The sequence below is a fragment of the Delphinapterus leucas genome, chromosome 1 (assembly GCF_059928025.1).
Source record: "Delphinapterus leucas isolate spDelLeu-1000000601 "Yukka" chromosome 1, BTC_Dleu_Yukka2, whole genome shotgun sequence".
Classification (NCBI taxonomy): Eukaryota; Metazoa; Chordata; class Mammalia; order Artiodactyla; family Monodontidae; genus Delphinapterus; species Delphinapterus leucas.
Genome location: NC_143129.1, coordinates 188,518,097 through 188,543,737, shown reverse-complemented (window position 1 = coordinate 188,543,737; position 25,641 = coordinate 188,518,097). Strand labels below are relative to the sequence as shown.

General features: G+C 66.6%; 1 protein-coding gene across 1 annotated transcript in view; it reads right to left on the bottom strand.

Annotated features, from left to right (window-relative positions):
- Window positions 1–316: 316 nt before the first annotated feature.
- The window catches only part of MEGF6 (multiple EGF like domains 6), a 38,861-nt gene continuing 13,536 nt past the window's right edge, over window positions 317–25,641 (bottom strand). The window contains exons 3-32 of the mRNA XM_089901897.1: window positions 23,263–23,388; window positions 22,230–22,352; window positions 20,783–20,905; window positions 20,296–20,433; window positions 18,817–18,936; window positions 18,372–18,494; window positions 17,696–17,860; window positions 17,203–17,334; window positions 16,337–16,465; window positions 14,571–14,699; window positions 13,810–13,944; window positions 13,599–13,733; window positions 11,399–11,524; window positions 10,485–10,616; window positions 10,191–10,319; window positions 9,932–10,063; window positions 9,295–9,423; window positions 9,077–9,205; window positions 8,761–8,889; window positions 8,259–8,387; window positions 7,841–7,969; window positions 7,322–7,450; window positions 7,022–7,153; window positions 6,787–6,915; window positions 6,106–6,234; window positions 4,976–5,104; window positions 4,566–4,694; window positions 3,988–4,332; window positions 3,275–3,403; window positions 317–1,898 (exon numbers count right to left, since the gene is read on the bottom strand). Coding sequence (XP_089758023.1) covers window positions 1,600–1,898; window positions 3,275–3,403; window positions 3,988–4,332; window positions 4,566–4,694; window positions 4,976–5,104; window positions 6,106–6,234; window positions 6,787–6,915; window positions 7,022–7,153; window positions 7,322–7,450; window positions 7,841–7,969; window positions 8,259–8,387; window positions 8,761–8,889; window positions 9,077–9,205; window positions 9,295–9,423; window positions 9,932–10,063; window positions 10,191–10,319; window positions 10,485–10,616; window positions 11,399–11,524; window positions 13,599–13,733; window positions 13,810–13,944; window positions 14,571–14,699; window positions 16,337–16,465; window positions 17,203–17,334; window positions 17,696–17,860; window positions 18,372–18,494; window positions 18,817–18,936; window positions 20,296–20,433; window positions 20,783–20,905; window positions 22,230–22,352; window positions 23,263–23,388 — 4,292 coding nt within the window. The 3' untranslated portion in view covers window positions 317–1,599. The remainder of the gene's footprint in view (window positions 1,899–3,274; window positions 3,404–3,987; window positions 4,333–4,565; window positions 4,695–4,975; window positions 5,105–6,105; window positions 6,235–6,786; window positions 6,916–7,021; window positions 7,154–7,321; window positions 7,451–7,840; window positions 7,970–8,258; window positions 8,388–8,760; window positions 8,890–9,076; window positions 9,206–9,294; window positions 9,424–9,931; window positions 10,064–10,190; window positions 10,320–10,484; window positions 10,617–11,398; window positions 11,525–13,598; window positions 13,734–13,809; window positions 13,945–14,570; window positions 14,700–16,336; window positions 16,466–17,202; window positions 17,335–17,695; window positions 17,861–18,371; window positions 18,495–18,816; window positions 18,937–20,295; window positions 20,434–20,782; window positions 20,906–22,229; window positions 22,353–23,262; window positions 23,389–25,641) is intronic.

The following is a 25,641-nucleotide window of genomic DNA, read 5'->3' as shown; positions in this document are numbered from 1 at the left end:
TTATTTTGTTTTATTCCATCTGAGACCATCCAGCTTTGGACCTGAGAACTTGCTGCTTTGTGTCAATGGGTTTTACCTTCTTTTTCTAGGACTTCAGACACACGGGCGTTAACACTTCCCTTGCCCATTTCTACCGATCTTTCCTTTGTATCTTCTCTCTCTCAGCCTCCATGCTGCCTCCTGGGAGTGTCCTGAGCTGGAGAACCCACTATTCAGCCTGATTCCTGCCACCCTCCCTCCGACTGCAGCGCCCACACGCTCCCGCTCAGTCCTGCCCCTGGTCCTTCTTGGCCTCTGCTTCTTCCCGCATCACGTTACCACCACCATCCCCAACCCCTTCCAGGTATGGATTATATTCATGTACCTCAGAGTCTTAACACGGTGGCCCATTAATTCGGTTTCCTCTGCTACTGGCTGTTCACTAGTTGTCTAAGGGGACAGGGCTTTCTAGAACCCACCCTATTTTGCCCCATGAGATCCTTCGCCCTTAGAGGCATCAGCTACCTGGGCTGGTGCTGGAGGGGAGGGGGAGGGGGCTACAGCCCAGACCGAGGTGTCCAGCGTGACAATCTGGGTCCAGCCCTCTCCATTGGCCTTACCCTGAAGATAGGGCCAGGGTAGGAGTAGGGGGGCACCCAGGATGCCCCCAACAGCACCCCTTCCCTCCTCCCCTCGGGGCCATGCTTCCCCCACGCAGGCTCTAGGACTCAGCGCTTCCTCGGTCTCGGGGCACCACGCCCCTCTAGAGCACCGGGAACTGGGATAAACCCCGGCTTTGCTTGTGTGGCTCCCCTGTCCCCAGAGGGGCACAGGGGCCAAACGGGCCTCTCCGGTCAGGCGCATTCATGGCGGCAGGCCCAGGAGGCCGCCCCGCGGGCCCCACACGAAGCAGTGAACACACAGGCCTTGAGGAAGTGGCTGCTCCTTTCTTAACTTACTGGGTTTCACATGGTACCGAAGCGCCCACCCAGAGGCCCCTCAGGGTCCCGCAGTCCTGAGTCAGGGCTTCCCGGGCTGGGCAGGAGGCGGGCAGCCCTCCAGCGCCCAGGGGTGCAGTGGGCATGTCTGGCTGCCCATAAATACCTTTCCATAAATACGGCCCAGCTGTTTCCAGGTAAACAGGCTGAGCTGCAGCAGTCCCCGGGCCTAGCACCAGAAGAACCTGCTCCGAGGGCAGGGGCCCCACGCCCGCACCTGCACCCACACCTGCCCGCAGTCCCGCCCCAGGGCGCCGGCTGGGGGCTTCCTCCACACTGTGGCCCCGCGCCGGTGCCCCGGTGCTGCAGAGCGCGGCCGGGCAGGGCCTCCCTCCTCGTGGCCAGACGATCCTTGCAGCTGCACGACTGTCGGAGACAAGGGTGGGGCAGGAGTCCCGGCCCCCGGCGTCCCTCCTCAGTGGTCACCAAGGCCCCTGGGTCCTCTCAGCGGCCCCTGGGAGACAGGCCTCGGCGGGCGCTGCCCCTGAGCTACTGCTTCTCTGCGCTGCTGCTGCTGAGCCCGGGGCGGTGGGAGGCTGACTGTGAAGCCACTGAAGGGGCAGGAGACGAGCAGGTCACCCCGGGGCAGGTGCAGACTCTCCACGTTTTCAGAGCTCTGGGCTCAGGACTCCCCTCCTGTCCTTCCAGCCCCAGCCCGACAGAGGGGGGCAGCCCAGCCGCTCGTCCCCAGCTGCCCCCGACGCCTCATTTCTGCGGTCCAGATTCTGGAATGCCCGCCACCCAGCGGGGCCCAGATCACACGCAAGTGCCCGATTCTCACCCCTCCTCTGGCCTCAGTCTGCTGGTAACGAACACGCGATGCCACCAAATGCCACCCTCCTGGCAAAGTGGGGATGCCCCCGGCCCCCTTACCTGGGCCCAGGGCTGTGGATGGGGTCTCGGGGAACTGGGAGGGCCCACCTGAAGGCAGACAGACACGCTACTGCCCCACCCTTTGGTGGGCAACAGAAACGGGGCAGCAAGGCCTGCAGGGACCCCCACTCCCACCCTGCAGGGCCTCTCCCCACCTCAATCCTATGCAAATGATGGGGCTCTCCCGCTCCCCAAAGGCAAGTCCCCAGCCCTGCCTGCTGGAAGAGGGGCCGGGAGGTGGGACTTCAGGCTGGATGCGGAGGGACTAAGCAGGGTCCACTCCAGGACAGAGGGCAGCGAGGCCCTGCCTGTCCTCCTTCCCAGCAGGGCTCTGCTCAAGCAGACGGGGCCTCAGGCAGGTGAACCCCCAGCTCCTGACCCTCGCTGAAGGTCAAGGCCGCCCAGGACGCCTGCGGCGCAGTACCACACCTCACCACCAGGTGCCGCCATGGACAGCGTTCATCCCAGCACCAGCCCCCCAGGTTCTGCCTCCACCTGCCCCACCCCACCCCTCTGCAGGAGGTGGGATCCCTCCCCTAAAGGTGCTTAACAGTTTGTGGCCAGGGCTGCCTCGACGAGGCTCAAAAAGATGCACACACAATATGAAGACCATGTCTGGGGTCCCCAAGCCAAGGAGCCCAGACTGGAATCCCCGCTCACAGCCTGGCTCCCCCTTCACCCCATCTCAGGGACTGCCCGGCACAGGCCCCAAGCCAGCCTCTGGTCTCGCTTGGCAGACACGACCTCTTGGTGCTGCCTCTTCCCAGGAGCAGGCTGGGCCTGGGGGAGGTGACCAGGACACCAGAGGAGCACAGCTGGCCGGAGGGGCAGGGCACCCCGAGCTCTGCCTGCAGACAGCACAGTCCCCCAGAGGCTTAGGGGGCTGAGAGGCCACGGTGCCATCACGGCACCTTCCCCGACCCTGCCCGTGGGTGCAAACAGGAACACGAATGCACTGGAGCACAGGCATGCCGTGAAGCACACGTGCGCATGGGAGCACACACAGGCACTGGCACGCACACACTGGGACACACGCAGGTGCTAGCGTGCACAGATGGGAGCACACGCCTGTGCTACTGCACACACATGCACGGGCGCACCGTCGTGCCCTGGTTCACACACACACAGGGCGAGGAAGGGGTGGGGCGGTGGGCTGTGTCTGCGCCCACCCACGCTGGATCACCCAGCCCTGCCCGTGGGGTCTCCGCCCTCTGCAGTTTGAGCCCATCCCAGCCGCTGTCTGGGCCTGGAGTCAGCAGGGCACTGCCGGCTGGCCCACGGCCGAGTCCGGCCCCGTGGTCCAAGGGCTGGAAGGTTCACACTTGGCCCGTCAGAGGCCTGCAGATACCACGGGCGCCGCGCTGGGCTGGTGACCTTTGGCCCAGCCAGCAGAGTCGTCCCTCTCTCCCCCGAGCCTGACTCACCCTGCTGGCACATGGGCCCCACGTAGCCGTCCACGCAGTGGCACTGCCCACTGACAGCGTCGCAGTCAGCCCCACCCCCGCAGGAGCAGCGCAAGGCACAGCCTGGCCCGAAGAAGCCGCTTCTGCAGCCTGAGGGCACAAGACACGGGAGAGACGGGCCTGAGTGCTGCTCCCGTCTGCCTGCGGCCGGGACCCCAGGCTTCGGGCCACCCCGTGGGGGATGTGCGGGAGCAAGGACCTCGGGCCTCAGCTTCCCTGTCCTGCAGGAGCTCTCACATGGGAAAGCGCAGGGCACCAGGCACCGGCCCAGGATCACTGCCCCGCCTTCCCGCCCAGCCCCCGGCTGGCAAAGGGGAGCTGGCGGTCAGGGATGCTCCCTCCAGGGCAAGACGGCCAAGAGCCACGAGGACGTGTGTGGAGCCCCCAGGGCCGGCGCCTCCTCCCGGGCATGTCTGGGAGGCTGGCACGTTTCCTTCCCACCTAACTGGGCCCACGCCCAAGGGAGAGGCTAACCAGGGACTCAGGTGGGGACCAGAGGGCGGGACTGGCCTTGACAACCCGAGCAGGAGCTCCGTGCTGGGGGCCCTGCAGAGGGAGGGGTTGGGCACGGTGCCCAGGCCACACGTGGCACAGGTGGGGCTCCTTCAACACGGTCAACAACACTGACAGGGACCCACGCCCATGGCCCCCACCAAGCAGGACCCCAGACTCACCCAGGTCACAGGTGGCCCCCATGAGCCCCGGGGGGCATAGGCAGTGGCCGGTGACGGGGTCGCAGGGCACCCCATCCTCGCAGTCACACTGCTGGTTGCAGCCTTCTCCAAATGAGCCCGACTCACACCCTGGTGGGGGCAGTGGGCTTAGCATCACCTGTCCCGTACCCGGGGGTGAGGGGCCGGATGGAGAACGTGGGCGCACGGACCACTCACCCTTCTCGCAGAACTGGCCGCGGAAGCCGGCAGGGCAGAGGCACCTGCCACTGACGGGGTCACAGGGGGCGCCGTGCTGACACTTGCACGTCCCCCGGCAGCCAGCCCCGTGGAAGCCAGCGGGACAGGCTGAGGGAGACCCGGGTTGGAGCTCCTGACTCAGTTTGCCCAGAGTGAGCAAAGGACCGGGTCAGGGGCCCAGCTCCCCTGTCCTCCCACCCAGGCCCGGCCCTGAGCCGGGACCTCTGGCCCGGGAGCCCCACCGAAGCTGGGGTCAGGCCTCATCTCATCGGGCCCCCGCGGGGAGTGACACGGAAAGCGGAGGAGCGGATGCCGGGACAGGGGCCGACCCCACGACTCACGGTGCTCGCAGGCCTGGCCGTAGAAGCCGGGGCCGCAGTGGCAGGCGCCCGACGAGGGCTCACAGGTGCCGTGGTTGCGGCAGGAGCATTCCAGGCGGCAGGCGGCACCATAGCGCCCAGCGGGGCAGGCTGGGGAGGGGGCCGGCGGGTCAGCCTCCTGCCACGGGAGAGCAGGGGGCACGGGGCTGGCCCCTGGGCACTAGCCTGATCCGCGGGAGCCCGGCAGCCTCGCCCGGCCCTACGGCAACCTGCGGCCCCCGCAAACGCCCTCGAGCTATGGCCCCCCTCGGGAGCCTAGGGCCCCCCGCCCTGCCACCACCACACCGGGTACGGCCTCGCTCCCCTGCAGGTACCACCCCTGCAGCTCACACGGCGATGTGGCCCCCAGGCTGCCCCGGACAGACACTCACCCAGCTCGCAGTGCAGCCCGGTCCAGCCCAGGCCGCAGGAGCAGCTGCCGCTGGCGGCGTGGCACAGGCCCCCGTTCCTGCAGGAGCACATGTGCTCACAGTTCACACCAAACCGGTTCTGGGGGCAACCTGGGGACAGTCAGGCACTGCTCAGAGCTCTGGCCCAGGGACGCAACCCCCAGATCTGACAGTCATTCAACAAACACTCCCCGGGCCTCTCAGAACCAGTCCCTGCCCCCCGGGCACACACGTGCCAGGAAACAACACCAACCACATCCTGCCCGTTCATCCATCCTCCACAGATGCCAGGCCTGATCGGCGCTGAGGATAACACAGGACGAGAGGGACCAGGGCCCGCCAGGGGCTGTGAGTGCCTGCCCAGCTGGCGGCAGGGGGTTAGGGAAGTCTTCCTGGAGGTGGTAGCACAGAGGAGGCTGGGCAACCCTGCACTCCAGGTGGCCCCTGTTCACACGCTGATTGACCCATGGCTACCGTCCTCCCCTGCGGGCCTAGGGGAGTGTGACCGGCCCCTTGACGAGGACCAGAGGGCAGCAGGGGGCTCAGACCTACCAGGGTATGGGGCCAGGCCAAGCAGGGCCTTGAGGACTGTGCATGCCATCGTAAGCATGAGCCCCACCACAGTCCCCAGGGACTGCCCCAGCTCCCCACCATGGGCTGGGCTCCAGGCCTCCCTCTCTGTGGGGTCCCTGGCCACTGGGCCCGGTAGAAAGGCCAGAGGGACCCCAACCCAAGAGGACATCAGCCAGAAGGCTGGCTCCGTCCTCAGACAAAACAGCCGCCTGACCCCTCCTGCTGGGGGGGGCTCTGGGTCAGAACGGGTTCATCCCCCACTGGGCACAGGGAACTGGACAGGTCACTTGATGGCCTGAGCCTTGGAGTCACAGATCAAGACAAGGCGTGGGATGCTATCGGATGACCCAATGACCCGAGTGGACGCTGCTGTCAACACAAGCTAGACCCTCACTTATCCTCAGGGCACTTGGGGGATTAATGGTGGGGACCCAGTTCTCCGCCAGTGACCCCAGGGCTTCACCCCATCACCCTCCCCCCGAGGCTGAGGGAGTGATACCCATGAAGTATCCAAGGCAGCAGGGGGAGCAGGCTCTCACCGTGCTCACAGTGGACGCCGGTCCTCCCGGGGGGGCAGGAGCAGGTGCCGGTCACGGGGTCACAAGCCGCCCCCTGCCCACAACTGCACACGTGGGCACAGCGGGGGCCAAAGCGGCCGTGTGGACAGGCTGCCAGGAGGAAATGGGAGGGTGGCCACTCCAGGCAGGATCCCCCCTCTCTCTGCCGTGTCAACCCGGGACAGGGCGGGATGGGCCAGGGAAGGCGGGGTGGGGAGACTCCCTTGTCTGCCCAGATGCGGCGGGGCTGCCTGCTGCCACGCCCCCTGCCTGCTGGCTCTGCTGGGGGCCGGCCTGCGCTGCGTTTCTCGTGACTCACGGCGGCCCCCGCCCACCCTGCCAGCCCAACCAGGATTCCAGATGATTGGAAAGGCCCCACCTGGCTCAGGGAAAGGCCATTCTTTCGGCAGCATGCCCAGCTGGCCTCTGCACGGCCCCTGGTGGACATGGCCTGAGCCGGGGGCACAGCACACGGCCAGGCAGAGCTGGCCGGCAGGGATGCTTTGGTCACATGGAACCCCCAGCTTAGCCCAGTCTGCGGCCAGGCCCCGGGGGGCGGGCCCAAGAAGGGGGTGGTCAGGGGCTGTCCTCCCCGCAGGCTGGCTAACCCTAACCACCGAGGCGCAGGGAGGAGCTGCCCCTGCCCTCACCCTGGCCACTCACCGAGGCTGCAGTCCGTTCCGAGGAACCCAGATGGGCAGTGGCAGGCCCCTGTGGCCACGTCACAGGAGCCCCCGTTGAGACACCCACACAGCTGCTCACAGCCGGGCCCGAACCGCCCGGGCGGGCACCCTGCAGGGGGAGGGGCCAGCTGCCAGGGGCCAGGGGGGCTCACAAAGCCCCTGACCTCCCACGTCATCCTTCCCAAGGGCCCAGCGGGCAGCATGGGCACACTCACGTTGCTGGCAGCCGGCACCGTGGTAGCCAGCGGCACACACGCAGGCCCCCGAGGCAGGGTGGCAGGCCTGGTCCTCGCCGGGACACTGACACTTCTGCCCACAGTTCTCCCCAAAGGCACCGGGCGGGCAGGCTGGGGTGAGGAGGCAGGAGGTCAGTGCCGGCCCTGCCTGGAGTGGGCATCCTCCCGGGAGTCGCCTCCCGGAGCCCCTCCTGGGGGTAGAGGTTTGGGGCCCAGCACAGGGGCACACGTGGCCTGAGCCACCCACTGCCCAAGGGCCCGCCCAGGTTGGTCACCTACCCTGCTCACAGCCGGGCCCAGTGAAGCCTGGGGGACAGTGACACTCTCCGGTGATGTGGTGACAGGCAACGCCGGGTGGGCACTGGCAGCGCTGGGCACAGGCCTCTCCAAACCAGCCAGGCGGGCAGGCTGCAGGGAGGCATGGGCCCGGAGGGGTCATCGTGTGAAGGGCCCAGCCCCACCCGGAGCACCAGCGGAGCTGGGGGCTCGCCATTCTCACACCGCAAGCCCCTCAATCCCGGCGGGCAGAGGCACGCCCCGGTGACACGGTGGCAGGCGGCCCCCCGCCGGCAGGCACAGTTCTCCTCTCACAGAGAACCCGAAGGCGCCCTTGGGACAGGCTGCGGGGAAGGAGGCGGGCGGGCTGCTCGGGGCGGCTCCCTGGACAGAGGCGGGGAGGCCCCGGGAGCTCAGCCCACAGCCCTGCCCCCTACCTGCCCGTTGCCCACCCCGGGGAGGCCTCCACACCCTGGCGTGAGCCGAGGCCACACCGGAGGGGCTCTAACCCGCCCCACTCACGGCTCTGGCACTCATCCCCGGTCCAGCCGGCCGGGCAGCGGCAGTGGCCTGTGTGCCGGTCACAGAGGCCGCCGTGGAGGCACCCGCAGACGTGGTGGCAGCCGGCTCCGGAGGACCCCGGGGGGCACTCTGTAGAGGCTGGGGCAGGGGAGGGGACCGGTGAGGGTCCAGCCCCTGGGGCCCAGGACACCCCCGCCCGCCCCTGCTTCCCGCACCCAGAGCCTCGGATCCCGTGTCCTTGGGAAGGAGGGGTGCCCAGTGGGCTGGTGACACTGCAGGCCACACCCCAGGACCCTGACCCCCAACTCCAGGCAGCCACAGGGGGAGGGGGCTGCACCGAGGCACACCGGGGCGCTGGCCCTGGGTTCCAGACCACAGGGTCCCTCCTTCCTCCTCCGCCCGCCTGCCCGGCGCTCACCTTCCTCACAGGCCAGCCCAGCCCAGCCCTCGGGGCAGGTGCAGTGGCCTGAGACAGGGTCACAGGTGCCCCGGTTCTGGCAGAGGCAGGAATGCTGGCAGTCCTTGCCGTAGAGGCCTGCAGGGCAGGCTGGGGACGGAGAGAGAAGTGACCTGCAGCATCCCCGCCAGCCAGGCTGGGGGCCTGAACCCTCGGAGGGCCAGCCCATTGGACCTGAAGGCCCGCCCCAAAGGGCAGGGACCTAGGGCTGCCTCTAGGATGACCTGCTCCAGGGCTCCCTGGGCCCAGCTGCCCAGCCTCCGGGGGCTCAGGACTGAAGGGTATGGTCCTAAGCCTTCCTCCCCTGCCCCGGTGCCCCATGGCGGGGGCATGACCCCCGCCCTCCCTGCCCTCCATTCCCAGTGAGCTGTGTGTCCACCTCGTGCCCGACACGGTGTGACCTTGCACGGCCCAGGGAGGGGCAAGCACGTTGCCTGACCCCAGACTCCTGGGCAGGGCTTACCCTGTAGGCAGGTGGGCCCCATCCAGCCAGGGCCACAGCGACACTGCCCATGGACAGGATCACAGGAGGCCCCATTAAAGCAGGAGCAGGCCTGGCTGCAGTTGTGGCCGTACGTGTGGGCTGGGCAGGCTGCAGGAGAGAGGGGCGGTCAGGGGCCGGAGGGACGGACCCCGGGAGGGGCTGCAGCAGATGGTCCCGGGCTGCTGTGGTCCATCTGCCCCTCCCTCTGGCCTGGGCACCAGTCAGGGTGGCCACAGATAAGGACTGACCCTAACCCTAACGGGCAGCACCCAGGGCTGATGGGGGCCTCACGCACTCTGGGCACAGCGGGGACCCCGGCGGCCAGGAGGGCAGAGGCAGGAGCCGTTTACGGCGTCGCAGGGCACCCCGGTGCTGCAGTCACAGGCGCGGTGGCAGTCCACTCCGAAGAAGCCGGCAGGGCAGGCTGCAGGCAGGGGGCGGTGATGGGAGATGGCCAGGGGTCATGGGTCCCCACCCACACGCCCGGCCACCCCGGCCTGCACCCTGGCTCACCGCGCTCACAGAAGGTTCCCCTCCAGCCGGCCGGGCAGGTGCAGGCCCCACTGACATGGTCACAGGCTGCCCCGTGCTCACACTGGCACTGCCGCCCACAGCCCGGCCCGAAGTAGCCCTGGGGACAGCCTGAGACACCAGACCATCAGCTGGGGGGACGGTGAGCCTGACCTAATCCTCCCCAGGCCTCCACCACCACCGGGCCAGGGCCCGGGACTGTGGGGCGGGAGAAGCCCCTCCATACCCAAGGCCTCTGCACCTGTCCCCCAGGTAGGAACCGAGCCCCGAGCCCTGGGGAGGAGGGAGCCCCAGGCCCACTCAGACCCACCAACCCGGCCAGGGCAAGGCCCTCGTTCCTTAGCAGACACCTTCCTCCCCTCCTCCAGGTGCCAGGTGTCCTGTGGGGCGCAACCGGCCCCACCTCTCCCTGCTGCGCCAGGTGGGCCTTCTGTTGGGCCCAGGCAGGTGGGAGGGTGGAGCCTGGCCCAGGCTGGGGAGGGATGGGGGTGGGCTCAGGCAAGGAGACTCCCTGTTTGTCCAGGGACAGGAAGGCAGGACTAGGTCCCCGACACTTGGGCATGTGCACATTCGCGTATGCATGCGCGTGTGCGCGTGTGCAGGCGGGGCCGGGACTCACGCTGCTCGCACCACAGGCCCACATAGCCGGCCTCACACAGACACAGGCCGCTGATGGCGTCGCAGCTCCCGTGGCCTGCACTGCAGTTGCAGGTGTGGCTGCAGTCGGGCCCCCAGTGGCCGCTGTCACAGGCTGCAACAGGGGCCGGGTCACCCTGTGCAGGTGACCACAGCCACGATGGGGTCCGGGGCCCTCCCCGGGGCCTGGGCGGAGGCTTCCCCAGGGCAGGGCAGGGACGCTTGCACACCAGGCCGCCTACCTCTCTGGCAGCTGAGGCCGGTCCACCCCGGGGCGCAGCTGCAGCGGCCAGTCACCGGGTGGCAGAGCCCGTCGTTGACGCAGGAGCATCGCATCTGGCAGCTGGGCCCAAACCAGCCTGCTGGGCAAGCTGCAGGGAGGGCAGGGTGAGCGCACTGGGGACACGGGACACTGGGGCAGGGGGACACGGGTACGGGACACAGGGGTGGGACACGGGGGCAGGGGGACACGGGTACGGGACACAGGGGTGGGACACGGGGGTCGCAGGCGGGGCCGAGGTCGGGGCGGCACTCACTGTCCTGGCAGCGGCCGCCCATGAAGCCGGGGCGGCACAGGCAGGCTCCAGTCTCAGGCTCACAGGAGGCACCGTGCTCGCACGCCGGGCATATCTCCTGGCAGCCGAGCCCCCAGCGACCCTCAGGACAATCTAGCCCCACCACAGCCAGTCAGTCTCCCCTGGGGCCTTGCTGGGCCCATCGGGGAGCAGGAACTTCTGTTCCCACCTGAGCTGTCCCGGAGGAGGGAGAGGGACAGGTCACGGGAACCCCCAGCCTCCTCATGGGCTGCTGGCTATAGGGCGTCCACCCCCAGAAAGGGAGCCCCTGCCCTAGAATGGCTCAACAGGCAAAAGGGGGGCACCCAGAGTGAACAGTGCCTAGAGGACAAGCCACAGGCCCGCGGAGGGCTGGGGGCCGCTGGTCAACCTGTCTCCACGGCTGACAGTTCCTAGTCATGGCCACATGGCCACAGGGCGGCCACAGATGCCCACGTCCAGACCCAAGGCTGGTTGGTGTGAGCTCTCGCAGTTGCTGTGGACTGGCCTGGGGTCTGCAGGGCTCCAGGGCTGAGGCCAGGGCTCCCCAAACACAGCTCAGTGCTGGGGTCCCCAAACACAGCCCAGAGTTGGGGTCCCCAAATAGGATCCAGGCTGGGCTCCCCAAACACAGCCCGGGGCTGGGGTCCCCAAACACGGCCTGGGGCTGGGGTCCCCAAACACGGCCTGGGGCTGGGGTCCCCAAATGAGATCCAGGCTGGGCTCCCCAAACACGGCCCGGGGCTGGGGTCCCCAAATGGGATCCAGGCTGGGCTCCCCAAACACAGCCCGGGGCTGGGGTCCCCAAATGGGATCCAGGCTGGGCTCCCCAAACATGGCCAGGAGTCATGCAGCCCAGGGCGGTTAGGAGAGCACGGGACAAGGCTGCCACTCACCTGCCCCACAGTCAGCCCCGGTCCTCCCAGGAGGGCACAGGCACCGCCCCGTGACCAGGTCGCAGGGGGCGCCCTCGCAGGAGCAGAAGCCTGAGCAGTTCTTGCCGAACGTCCCGGCCGGGCACTCTACGGGGGAGGGTGGGGGGCCTCAGCCACCACCACAAGGAGCTGCCGTCCTCCCCTTGCGGCCCCGCCCCGCCCGGGGCACCTGCCCCCGGCACCTGCCCCCTGCCCCAGCAGCATTGCTGGACACAGCTGCGGTCCCCTGGGTGATGAGGGCGGTCACGGGAGTGGGCAGGAGACGGGGGACATGGAGCAGGACGAGGAGGGGCCTGCTTGGGCTGACCCTCCTTGGGGAGTGGTGGTGAGGGGCAGCCTGGAGACCACAGGCCAGCAGGGCTCGGGGGGCGGGCAGCCAGGACCCTGGAGAGCAGGTGCAGGGCTGGCTCTGCCTTCCTCTCACTTTGGTGCACCCTGGGGACCCCCTGCTGGTCACCCCCGTGTTCAGGAATGAGAGCGGCCAGGCGGCTCCGGGCCCACAGCAGGGCTTCGGGAAAGAATGCAGGGGCCGCGGAGCCTCGCGCCCACCCGTGAAGGCTGCAGTGGCTGCTCTAGTGGCCTTGCAGGGCGCCGCGCCAGACCTCACACCTGCCCTGGCTGGGGAGGCAACGCGGTGGAGGGAGGGCCCTGCCAGCCCCAGCACCGTGTGGCTACCCCAGTGCTGCTGGAGGGAAAGCTCCCAGCTCAGGAAGGCCAGCACGGACCTGGAGAGGGCGTGCTGAGGCACCCTCCACACCAAAGAATCAGAGCCCACCCCGCACCCAAACACCCAGCGGGGCTGAGAACTGAGGACGCTCCCTGCCTGAGGGGCGTGAGGTGTCAGGGGGTGGGCGGGCGCCAGGCCTGGGGTCTCCTTGGGCCCCGAGATGAGCTCCGGACAAAGAACACACCCTGGTGAACTGTTGCCGTGAGGGCCCATGGCGTGCGGGCACAGGCCCGCCCACTGGACTGCAGGTGCAGCTCAGGGCACTCACACAGGCACCCACGCAGTGCGGACCGGGGCGGGCAGGGAGGCCCAGCGGGGCCGGGTGGAGCTGTCCCGCCACCTAGGGGAGCCCCCGCTCCACTGACTGGGGGCAGACGCGTGTTTGGGGGTTAATACTTTCCAGACCTAACAGCAGCGGGGAGCCCGTTACTGCTGTAAAAATATGTGTGTCATTTCCTGTGGCTCATCCTTGGGGCCCTGGAGGCTTTTAAAGAAAAAAGGAAAAGAAAGACAAAGAAAACCAGCAGGGAAGGGCTGGGGGTGAAGGCCCTTCCGTGTCTCAGCACACAGGCCGACAAAGAGGGCAGGTGCAGGCAGGCCTGCCGTGTGCTGGAGTGCAGGGGGAGACTGACCCCTCAGCTGGGGCTGCGCGGTGGCCCCCAGGCCACTTAGGAGCAGCTGGGCGGGCAGCTCTGGCTAAGGGGGACTCGAGCCGCTGCCCCGGTCGGGGTCACACCAGTCACACCGCAGGCCCCCTCGGCCCCCACCTGCCCGCCCGCTGATGGGTGAGGACAGTGTGCCAAGGGAGGTCCCAACCTACCTGCACCCCGTCGGCGGCCACGGCAGCCCCACTGCTCAAAGCCAGGGCTCCCCCATGTAAACGAGGGGCCCCCAGCCTCCAGCCTTGCCCGTGCTTGGTGCCCACTCATGCCGCCCCCCAGCCCGGGTGTCCACGTGGAGGGCCTTTGGTCACCACCCACGCCCCACGCCGGCACCTCCGGCCCAGACTTCGCTCCGAGCCAACACCCTCGGGAGCAGCCTCTGTCCTCCTGGCTCAGACCCACCAGGAAGGAGCCCCTGGCCCAGCTTCCAGCACAAATCTCACTTAGTGTGTCCTGTGATAGAGTGAGTGGACAGGTGAGGGAGGGAGGGGGCAATCTTGGAGAGGCACTGGCCCTTCTCCAGGCCTCCCTGCACGTGCGTGCACACGCACACACACACACACACACACACACACACACACACACACACACACGAGTTCCCGCCCTCTCGGGTGCACAGAGACAGGCAGACCTGTGGCTGAGTCACCACTGCGTGACCAGGGTGGGGACATGGCAGGTCAAGGTGCCACCAGGACCAGCACTTCTGGTGCCCGGAGCCCAGCACGGGCCAGATGACCTGCACCCCACCCGCACACCAGGGCTGGTCGCTCACCTTGGCTGCAGTCCTCCCCCTGGTAGCCGGCAGGACACTGCTTCCCACACTGGCCGCTAACGGGGTCACAGGCCACGCCCGGGGGGCAGGTGCATGCCTGCCGGCAGCCTGGCCCAAAGAAGCCCGGCTGGCACTCTGCAGGAGGAGAGGGGAGAGGGGTCTGCAGGGTTCCGCCGGCCCTGAGGCCCTCCCTCCGCAGCTCTGCACTCACCGTCCTGGCACCGTTCGCCCCCGAAGCCCGCCTTGCAGGCACAGCTGCCGTCCCTCCTGTCACACGCGCGCGTGTTCCGCTGCTCGCACTGGCACTCCTCCGAGCAGCCCGGCCCGAAGGCCCACGGTGGGCAGGCTGCACCCCAGAACCAACCGTGAGGGGACCTGCCCCCTGCGAGCGCCCACCCTCCCCAGCCCAGGGTCTCCGGGACCCCACGCAGAGCCGCTGGTTTGTGCCCATTCCACAGATGAGAAACAGGGTCTCAGAGAGGCACTTCCCAGCCAGGAAACGCTCAGGTCCTCACTGCCTCCCTCTATACAATCCTTCTACAAAGAGCTGCTAGGATGAAGTCTGCTTGCTTTTAGCCAGCATCCCACCGCCTCTCCCATCCCAGGTGTCTATGGACGCAGAGAGGGGTGACCCCATCAGGGGCTCAGGACTTGCTGCCAGGAATGTCCTGGAGCTCTGTGCCCTGAAGCTTCCGAGGGAGGCCTGCCCCTGTCCACGCTCAGCCCACCCACCAGCCTGGCTGGGGCTGGCACCGCCCACCCGGACAGACACCCTGGCGGCCAGTGCAGTCCAGAGGACGTGGCTTTGAGCCCACAGACCCCACACCCCAGCCGGGGCACTTGCTGAGCCCCCGCATTCTCATCTGTAAACAGTGACAGTCCAACACAAGCTGGACCACGGGCGGGAAGCACCCGGCCCACGCTGTGGCCCCGCCCCCCGGACATGGGCGGCCAGCGGGCAGTGGGACTCACCCAGGTGGCAGAAGCGGCCATAGAGCCCCGGGTCGCAGAGGCAGGCCCCGTAGAGGCGGTGGCACCGGCCCCGGTTGGCACAGTGGCACTTCTTAGCGCAGTGCTTGCCGTAGAAGCCTCTGGGGCAGCCTGGGGGAAGGGGAGCCTCTTGACTGCCCACCCGGACATGGCCCCCGCCCGAGGAGATGCTCCAAGGGGCCCCAGGACCAGCACAGGAGTCAGGAGAGACCTGGGCCCCCAGCAGCCTGAGGACCCTGCACCCCAGACAGGGAGGGTCCCGGGGGGTGGCGAGGGCATCACGAGGGCAGGGCAGCCACGAAGTGCACCCCATGGATGCGGCCATCTGCCCTGGCTGGCCCGTGCCCCTAGGGTCTGTGGCCTGGATGGCGGCCAGAGTGGGATGCCAAGCACGTCCCCAGCACACACATGGGAGACGCTCAAAGAAAGCCCACCCTCCTCGTCTGACCGGCATCTGCAGCGTCCTGACATCTGTCCCTCGGTGGTCACCTAGCCTGAACCTCTGGGCCTCACAGAGGGAAGGACACGGGCCCAAGCTCAGGGGGCCCAGGGCCAGGACAGGGCTCTGGCATTCCTTCCCAAAACGCTCCCCTCCAGCTCTGTCCTGCTCCCGTCCTGCCTACTGAAGGGCCTCAGGGAGCTGGATGGTGACCCCAAGGTACGTCCACATCCTATCCACCAGGATCACCAGGTGGGGCCATCCTGCACTGTCGGAGCAGGCCTAACCCAACAAGTGTCCTTAGAAGAGAAAGGAGAGGGAGGCCGGAGACGAGAAGAGGAGGCCACGGGGAGACAGAGGCACAGACTGGGGGGAAGCAGCCACAAGCCTGGGGCACCTGGAGTCTAGGAGACTAGTACGGGGTCCCTGAGAATTGGAACGAACGTCCTCAAGCTCACCTGCACGGGCACACTTTACCCACAGGACCCCGACTGAGACCTGGTCTCCAGGAAGCCACACCACGTCCTGAGCAGAAGCTCAGAAGCTCTAAAATGCAGACGCTTTATCTGCCGGCAGTCCCTTGGGTCCGTTCAGGGCCCATCACACATACAGCGCCCAACAGGCAGTGGGCTTTCAGCCTCGGCAGAATAGGGATGGCAGATCGCAGGGGAAGATAGGCAGGGACGCTAACCAAGCCAAGAAGGTGACCAGAGGGAGGGGGTGGAAAGCCCTGCCTGGCCGCCCCGGGGCTTAGAAACCTGCCCCACAGAGTTCCCACGGGCAGGGGACAGGTCCACCGATTGCTGCCATCCGCTGCTAAGGCGGGAAGTCCTTGATATGTTAGCTACATCCGCCAGCAAAAGAAGCAGAAACTTAAAAGTTCTGAAGACTTTAAGATGAAGCATCAAGCACCTGGGAAACTTATGTGGACTCTAGTTCCTCCAGAAATGTTGCAACTTCCAAGTTAAAAAGGATGGTAATGTCGTCCCATGCAGCCGCAGCCCAGGCGTGCTCCCTTCTGCAAATCCCACCCAGCCATCATATAGCTCTCCTTGAATGCTTCCAGGAACAGGGAGCTCACTACCTTCCCGGAGACACAGCACGAAAGTGCTATTCTTCCAACAAGTCCTCACCACCTGCTATAGTCAGGCCCCAGGAGAATCATCAGATGTAGAAAGCTCAATGCCTCTTCCACTAAAGGGTCTCATCCTTCCCCCAGAAGGAAGGAGACTAGGAGCTGAGAGGTAGTGCCCACCCCTCCCCTCCACCCAGAGGACAACCCTGGAGGCACAGGAAGGGCTGCACCCACCGTCCTCACAGCGGGCTCCACTGACACCCGGAGGGCAGCGGCAGGCCCCCGTCACAGGGTCGCAGGTCCCGCCGTTCTGACAGCTGCAGGAGAAGCTGCAGTTCTTCCCGAAAGTGTCTGGGGGACAAGCTGCAGGGGACACAGAGAAGCACAAGGGTCACTGGCCCGCAGAAGGACTCGGGGCCCAGAAGCCCCTCCAGAGACGCTGAGACACCCTCCTGGGGGTCGAGCCACCCAGTTCAAAAGCAACTTCCCAGAGTAGCACCCGATGGCACTCGTGCTCCCTGCCCCTGCCCACGGGCATGGCAGACATCTCTAATCAATCGCCCCATCCTCTCCCTCTGAACTCTGACACGTCCACCTTCTCAACCAGCACTTTCAGAGTGGGTCACTGGCAGACCCTCAGAGACGGTCACTACGGCCCTTGAGACTACTGGGGTCGCTGGACAGGGCGTGGACAGGCTCTGGACAGAGCCTGCGAAAGCAGCTTTCAAATGTGCTTCGGCTACCAACTTGGTGCATGGCCCGGGGAGGTGACCTCTTCCCTCTGGGACTCGGGCATGACTGGCCCACCCGCTCGCTGCTCTTTATGTCTTAGTTGTTGGCTTGTCGCCGGACCCCCCGTCCACCGTGACATCTGTGAGGGGCAGACAGCAGGCCCTGCTAGCCCCTGGGGTCTCCCAGCGCCCAGAACAGGGCCTGGCAAGGAGCAGGAAGCCAAGAGACCCTGAATGAACGAGTGAATGAGTGAACGGATGGACCTGTGGAGCCCCTGCCCAGGGCCGGCGGGCAGGCGTAAACCGTGTGCCGCGCGGGTCCTGGGGCTCAGGGGCCCCGCCCACACCACGCCCTCACAGCAGCCTCACCCTCACTGCAGATGAGCCCAGTCCAGCCGTCGGGGCAGTCACAGCCACGCAGGCTGGGGAGGCAGGTCCCCCCATTCCTGCAGTCAGCGCAGGTCAAGCTGCAATCTGGGCCAAAGGAGTCGTCCAGGCAGACTGGGGGACACAGCGGGAGAAGGGCCTCAGAGCCTGGCCCCTGGCGCTGGACCCCGCCCAGCACCAGGCCAGAGAAGGGGCACAAGGGACGTCCTCAGGCTGTGAAGGCCCCATGTGGGTGAGCGGAGACGTGGGACCCAGATGGGGGGCCAGGAAGGGCTCTAAGCAGAGAGCTAGTGGCCCCATCCCAGGCTCAGCCCCGGGCGCGCTGGGCAAACTGACCAAGCAGCTTGGCCTCTCTGCGCCTTGGTCCAACGAGGCCCTCACGGGAGCCCTTCCTCACACCCAAGACCGCAGGGTGGGCAGCAGCCGGGCCGAGGGGGCGCTGGTAGAGAAGCCCTGGGGACGGGCGACCTCTCACCAAACTTCTCTTGCAGTGTGTGTTCGCCCCGCGCCGCCTCCTTCTCGGCCCCGACGTGGTCATCTTGGAAGAGGTGGGGCAGCTCGTCCTGGAGCACCGCTATGTGCGGGAGGGGCTGCACCAGGGGCAGGTGGCCGTCCAGGCCCACCTCGGGCATCTCCAGGGCTGGGCGGAGCACAGAGGGCCCTGAGCCCCTGCCGCCCCCCCCCGGCCTCCCCGGGCTTGGACTCCCTGCCCCTCAGTGCCCAGAGGCAGCTCCGGGCCTGAGCCCCACCCCAGGGCCCCTCCTCACCCCAGCCACTCCTGACCCTACTTCTCAGGACAGAGGAGGCTCCGGGCTCTGAGGCCCTGACCCATGCCACGTCTACCCCGGCTGTCCTGGCTCCCATGCTGGCCCTAGGGACCCTGAGCACGGAGCGGGTGTGGGGACAGGAGCAGCTCTCTGGCCCTCTGGACGCTGCCCTCGGTCCCGGGAACCGCGTCCGTCCTCTCACCTGGGCAGGGCAGGAGCCGACTCCAGGGCCCCTGAGTAACACCCTGCCTGGGGGCGCCTGTCTGTCCGGCCCCTCCCCCCAGCTCTGCTGCCCCCGGCCTGTCCCACGGCGAGAGGCAGGACAGAAGTGGGGTCCGTCCAGCCAGGAGGGTGGGGTCCCCATGGTGCCCAGCAGAGACTCACGGCTGCAGCCCCGGCGGTCCTCGCCCAGCAGGTAGCCATCCTCGCAGGAGCACTGAAAGGAGCCGGCCAGGTTCGTGCAGCGGTGCTCACAGCCGCCACGGCCGGAGGCGCACTCGTCCACATCTGCGGGCACACCCAGGGCGGCTGGCGCCTGTCCTCCAGGGGTCGGGGTCTCGGGGCCCCTCCTGCCCCGGCCCTGCCCGCTGCACAAGGGCCTGCTGGGTGATACCCAGGCCACAGCCATCCTCCTGTACCCAGGGTCAGAGGGACGGGGTGCACTGCCTGAGGGAGGCCAGGCTGGGAGCAGCCAGGGGTGCAGGCCCAGCCCGAGAAAAAGACAGTGACCTCAGGCGGGGGACGGTGTGGGCAGGTCCCCACAGCCCTGCCGATGGCAGGGGCCCAACCAGCACCCACTCCCCAGCCAACACAGCTGCCTACCACTCACCCTCACAGCCGCAGCCGTCGGCGCCAAGCTGGTAGCCGGCATAGCAGCTGCACTCATAGCCGCCAGGGCTATTGGTGCAAACCTGCTGGCAGCACGGGGAGTCGGCACAGTTATCGACATCTGCAGGGCACACACCACAGCCCGGCTGGCACCCAGGTGCCCGCCCGCGCGTGCATCCTTCCACAGCACACCAGTGTGTGCACACCTGCACACACCACACGCACACCTGCACACAACCACACGCACACATGAACACACCACAGGCACACCTGCACACACCACACGCATACCTGCACACAACCACACACATACCTGCACACAACCACACACACACCTGCACACACCACACGCACACCTGCACACAACCACACGCACACCTGCACACACCACACGCACACCTGCACACAACCACACACATACCTGCACACACCACACGCACAGCTACACACAACCACACACACCTGCACACACCACACGCACACCTGCACACAACCACATGCACAGCTGCACACAACTACACGCACACATGAACACACCACAGGCACACCTGCACACACCACACGCACACCTGCACACAACCACACGCACACCTGCACACACCACATGCACACCTCCACACAACCACATGCACAGCTACACACAACCACACGCACACATGAACACACCACAGGCACACCTGCACACACCACACGCACACCTGCACACAACCACACGCACACATGAACACACCACATGCACACCTCCACACAACCACATGCACAACTACACACAACCACACGCACACATGAACACACCACAGGCACACCTGCACACACCACACGCACACCTGCACACAACCACACACATACCTGCACACACCACATGCACACACCACATGCACACCTGCACACAACCACACGCACAGCTGCACACAACCCATGCACACCTGCACACACCACATGCACACCTGCAGGCTCCCACACACACCTTCATGCAACCCCATGCACACAACCCCATGCACACAACCACGCACACACCTACATGTAAGTTGCATGTACTCGCATACAATCACACATGCACACATGTCCTGGTCCTGCACACACAGACACACGCAAGACACAGGTCACGGCCCCAGGGCCGTCCCGCCTGCTGTGGGGGCAGACTGGGGGCTGGAGGGTAGTGGGGAGTCATCCCGGAAGCAGGGTCTCCCCGTGCAGAGGGCGTGCTCGCACACCACAGTGTTTCGGGTGCTACTCCCGGCACGTGGGCATTTGACCAGGTGGCTGAGCAGAGGTGGAGGTGTGGTGGGCACTTGGCAGGGTGGGTCGCGATGCTGCCTCTCACTAGGCCCCCTCGTACTACTCCCGCCTCCACCCCGGGCAGGACTGGGGGTGATGGGAGGGCGTGTCCTTGTCATGGCATCAAAGCCAGGTGCAGACCCAGGGCAGCAGCAAGTCCCTGGCTTGGGGGTGGGGCGCTTGGGAGGGAGGTGGCATGCACCAATGCACGTCCTCTGGTCCTCGTCCAGCTCGTAGCCATGGGGGCAGGTGCAGACGGGCCCTGTGCTGCTGTGGCTGCAGCCGTGGGAGCAGCCGCCGTTGTCCGCCTCGCAGCTGTTCACTATCTCCATCTCAATCCCTGCGGCGAGACCCGCCACCAGGGACGTGGGACAGGGGCTGGGGTGACACCCCGAGCCGGCATGGCCCTCCCGGCCCCAGCCGCTGCCACTCTGCTGGGAAACAGACAGCACAGAGCTCCTGGGCCAGGCGGGCTCTGGAACCCTCTGTCCTCCTGGGGTCTCCCGTCCTCCTCCCACCCTCCCGGGGCCCACACACAGCCCCCAAGCCCGGCACTGCCCTTGATTGACAAGGAATCTCTGCCCCTCGGCCAAAGCGAGCTGGCAGCCGTGGTGGGCTGGGACTGGGGAGCTGTGTTACCCCGCAGGCCCCTCCACGCCCCGTGGTGTTATTGCCCACTGTCCACTCACGGTAGCACTGCCGGCCATCGGCACCCAGCTCGTAGCCTGCGTTGCATACACACTTAAAGGACCCATGAGTGTTGAGGCAGCCGTGGGCACACTGGGCCAGGCCTGTGGCACATTCATCCACATCTGGGTGGGAGACATGGGCGGGGTGGGGGGCTCTGGGCCACTGGCCTGAGAGACTCGGCCCCCAGGGGTGATCTCTGCGGAGGGGTCAGGGCCCAGGGCCCCAGGGCCCTCCCCCGCCTTCCCTCTGAGCACCTGTGCTTTCACCATCGCACTCCAGGTGCAGAGCCGAGCTCCCTCCCAGGGCGAGGAAGGCGTGGCTGGAAGTCTGGGCTCAGGCCCCACCAGCAGCATCAGGTGAGGGACTCTACCTCTCTGAGCCCGCGGTCTCTGAGGTGTGCATGTCCCGCCCTCGCCAAGCCTCCCCCCATCCAGGGCCGGGCACAGGAGGGGCCTTTTACCACCAGCCTCTGGGGGGCCATCCGGAGAAAGCGCACGCTGACATCGAGGGAGAGGCTACCAGCTTCTTCCCTGCAGCCACGTGGCACTGGCCTCAGGACACAAATCCCAGTGTCCCCGACAACTGCTTTGGTCCCACCCCTAAGAGTCCATGGGACGAAGCTGACCCTCAGCCCCGTCTCCCACTGCACCCTCTGAAGCCACCTCCATCCAGAGTGCCAGGACGTGCCCGTCACATTGGCAACGATGCCTAAAACGCTTTCCTGGTGGTGACATGGAACCACAAGCTTCCACACCTGCGGGCCCCGTCTCTCTGATGGCCATCCGGCAGGATGCCTGGGAAAATGACTGCTGCCTGCCCTGGACACACCGTATCGCTTCAGAGTTACGGGGGATGCGCACAGACCCCTCCCCAAGGCTGCTCGTCCAGAGCCGCCTGTAAAGGGAGGAGCAGGGACACCTGAGTCCCATGACTGGGAAACTAACAAACACCGCATAGCGGACACCCATGCAGCCAGGAGGTCGGAGCGCGTTCTAGAAAGCCGTGCCCGACCGGGCTCTGGGATGATGCTAGATGTGCCCACTAACAAACAAGCTGTAGAGACACCTGGAATCCGACACGGGGATGCCACCCGGGTCACGGTGACGCTTCCTCCTCTCTCCTCCCTCACCCTTTCCTGTTTCCCTAACAAGCAGGTACTACTTAGGTAACACGAGAAACATATAAAAATAACAAGGCAACCTGAGATCTGCCTTCCTGCCGACATGAGACTCTCGCTGGGAGCAGCTCCTTGGGTTCCTGCCCCTCCTCTCTACCCTCCACCCCCACCCTGCCCCCCAGCCCCGGAGATAAACCTGCGTCATTCCAGGTCAGCCAAGGGTGACAACAGGGGCCGCCCCACGCCCATAGGCCGGTGCAGGGGGATGCAAGGAGGCGAGCCCCGCACAGCTGACCTGGACCAGCCCGAGGGCAGGGAGGGCGTCTTACCTTCGCAGGCCTTGCGGTCCGCTGCCAGCCGGTATCCTGCGTGGCACTCGCAGTGGGCAAGGCCCCGGAGCGCCCGGCACGTGTGCATGCAGCCGCCGTTCCGATCCGCACACGGGTTCCTCCCTACGGTCGCAGCCAGGAGGCATGGAGGCAAAAGCAAGAGATGGGGGGCTCTGGCAGTTCTGGGTACCTTCTCCGGGGCCTCTCGTGAGGCCCCCACCTGGAGCTCTCACCCCTCCTGCTCTGGCCTGACGGGCTGGGCAGTGGACTCGGAGTAAGATTAGCCCCGGGCATCCCCAAACAACTGCAGAGAAGACAGCAGGGCACCGGCCAGGCCAGCGCTGGTCAGGCCGCGGGCTCACGGCCGGCTCCCCCAGCGCCTCCTCTCCTGTCGGAACCCCCAGCCCCGGGCCCTGTGCCGCTCTGCCGTCACTGCTGGCTTCGGCCCCTCAGACCCACACTCCTGACCCAGGAGCCAAGAGGCCGGGCAGGGTCAGAGCTACTCCCTCAGCACCTGCCCTGCCCCAGTCCCCATTTCCACTTCTCAGGGGTCTCCCAGACCTGCTCCACCTTTTCCATCAGAAGAGTACCCCCTTCCATGACAGGTAGTCCTGCGACCCCAGGGCAAGGTGTCAGACGGGGCCTGGGCAGCCCCCAAGGGCCAGGGCTGGGGTCCCACGTGCCCATGCCAAGCCCAAGGTGGGCCTCAGAACCGGGGGACATGCAGGATGCCCTTCCTTTTCACCCCCGTATCCCCGTCCTGAGCTTCCTGCCCCCCGAAGATGTGTGACCCCAGAGCACAGCCTGACAGGCTTCCTCCCTGGTGCCTGCAGGGGTTGGACGATGCCCCACAGCCTCTCGGCAGCCGAGGGGGCCCCTGCTGTCCCTGAGGCCCCCCTCCAGCACCAGCAGCAAGGCAGGGAGGGGCTCAGGCTGTGGGGTTCCCGGGCGGGTCTGTGGGTGCGTGCAGAACGGGGGTCCCAGTGGGAGTCCCAGCCCCGGCCCTCCCCTTCCCGCCGCTGGTGGCACTCACGCGCGCAGCGCTTGCCATCGTCCTGGAGCTGGAACTCGGGCCGGCACCGGCAGCGGTGCTGGGTCACCGTGAGCTGGACACAGCTGTGTTGGCAGCCGCCATTGCCCACGGCGCAGGAGTTGATGGCTGGGGACCCGAGAGGAGCCAGGTCAGCCCAGGACGACGGCCTGGCCCCGGGCAGCCACAGAGCACCTCCTGCAGGAAGACTCCGGGCCCCTCCAAGCCCCTCCTCCTTTCTGTCCACATCCCAGAAGCAGGGGCTTTGAGAGGGCGACACTGTTCCTGTCCAGTTCGTGGGCCTGGCTTTGCTTCTCGGCCCACACACGGGATACGCAGGGCCGTGGTCCGAATCTGGATCCTCTGGCCCAGCCTGCCCCAGGACTGGGTGTAGGGAGGCACCACAGAGCAGGCCGCCCACCCCATTGGAAGCCCAGCCCCACCCAGCACAGAATGCAAAACACTGGGGTCCCCTAAGAGCCAAGGCGTCCAGGGCTCAGAGTCCGAGCAGGCTGGGAGGCTCCCTGGAGGAGGTGGCAGGCCAGCAAGGGCTGGCGAAGACCCCGACATTCCACTATCTAGGTTATCAGGCCAGGCCAGAGGGGCAGGCGTGGGCCTCCGTGGACGGCCACCATGACCTGCGGGCCTGGCCCCCAGCTCCTGACGGACCAGTGCAGCTCCTGCCCACCCCAGGCCAGGCCTCACCCCCACCTGGCCTCACACAGTCCCCGCTCCTCCCAGCAGCTGTGGGGACAGCACTTGGTAAGGCCACAGAGCCAGGGACCTGCATCCCGCTCCCAGGATGCCAGGGGTCCAGGTGTTCATGCTCAGGCCCACACAGGGCAAGGCTCTTGCAGGTCAGGCTGGCCGAGTGGGTGCCCAGGTACTGAGTGGATGGGCTGGGGCTGTGCCTGGCGGGGGGTGGGGCCACTCAGAGAGGCTGGGCACCCAGAGAGGGCACCTGGACTCTGGTGCCTCCTTCAAGTCACTGGTAGCGACCTTGCGGTCAGGGAGGGACAGGCCCTGTGCTCTGCAGCAAAGCTTTGAGAATGTGTTACTATCTGTGCCCTGGGGAGGCGCAGGCCACTGCCCAGCGGGCCTGGACCAGAGCAAACCTGAGGCCTGGTACTAAAACACTGCGACCGCCGGGGGGCAGGGCTTCACCCCCAGATGCCACCTGTGCTGTCATCACAGACTGCGGGGCGCCACTGGCCTCAGGGCCCGAGTTTGGAGAGACCATTTATTGTCATGGGTTTTGGGGGCCAGGAGTGGCACGCCCCGCACCACCGACGCCAGTGGGTCCGGGAGCAGCCAGACGATACGCGGAGCACGTGAGCGGCCTCAGGGCTCGGAGCAGCCCAGGCCCACGCTGTCCGCCAAAGGCAGAGCTTCCTTCAAAGCAAGTATGTTCCCCCAAAGTCAAGACACAGCACTCACGATCCTGCCGGCTCCCACATGGGGCGAGTGTGTGAGGAGCCCGTGCCCAGGTCCCCTTCTGGGGCCGAGCCAGCCCTGCTGGGGCGCGGAGGATAGCCAGGGTGGCAGTGTCGTGTGGCTGCCGCGTGTCGGGGAGGAGCAGCAGAGACACGAGTCCTAGGTGGAACGGAGGCAAACAGGGCGGCCACGTCTAACATCCCGCTCAGCCTCTGGGCCCCCTGTCCAGCCACCCACCCCCGACTCTGCTGACCCTCGAGGCCCCGCCTGCCTCTCCTGAGACAGCTCTGCTTAAGGCACCGCCATCAACTCCAGAGAGAGGCTTCCGAGCGTGGCCTGAGCCGGCCCATTCCTGGGGCCCCTTTCGTGTTCACACCAACTGCATCCCTGCTCAGAGCTCATAATAGGAATCAGAAGCCCTTCCTGGCAGCGCCGGGCAGGCACACGGAGAGAGGGGCTCGGAGCCCGGGGCAGGGCAGCCGGCTGGGCAGACACCACAGCAGCAAGGACGACCCACAGAGCTGTGGCACGGCTGGAAAGCAGCCCTTCCAGACGGCAGAGCCCCCAAGACGGGCCCAGGGCAACCCAGCTCCGGGCCCACAGGAGCCCACCGGGGCAGAAATCCCAGGCGGGTGGGGGCTACGGAGGGGTCCGGCTCCCCATGCAGCCTCGCACCCTCCCAAGCCTGTCTCTCACTGCTCTGCTGCACAAGTCCCCACGTTCCGGATGCTCCCAAGCTGTGCACACGAGGAAGCCAAGCCCCACGCCATCACCTCGAGCATCCTGTGCCCTGGACCGCCAGAAAGCTGAACAAGGCAGTTTTTCTCGGGCGTTGGGCTGTGCAGCTCAGGAGACAGCCAGCCTCTGCGTGACCAGTGCCCAAAGCTGGGGATGAAGCTTCTAGGCCCCTCGGGTCACTGTGAGACCTGGCCATGGAACCCACATCCC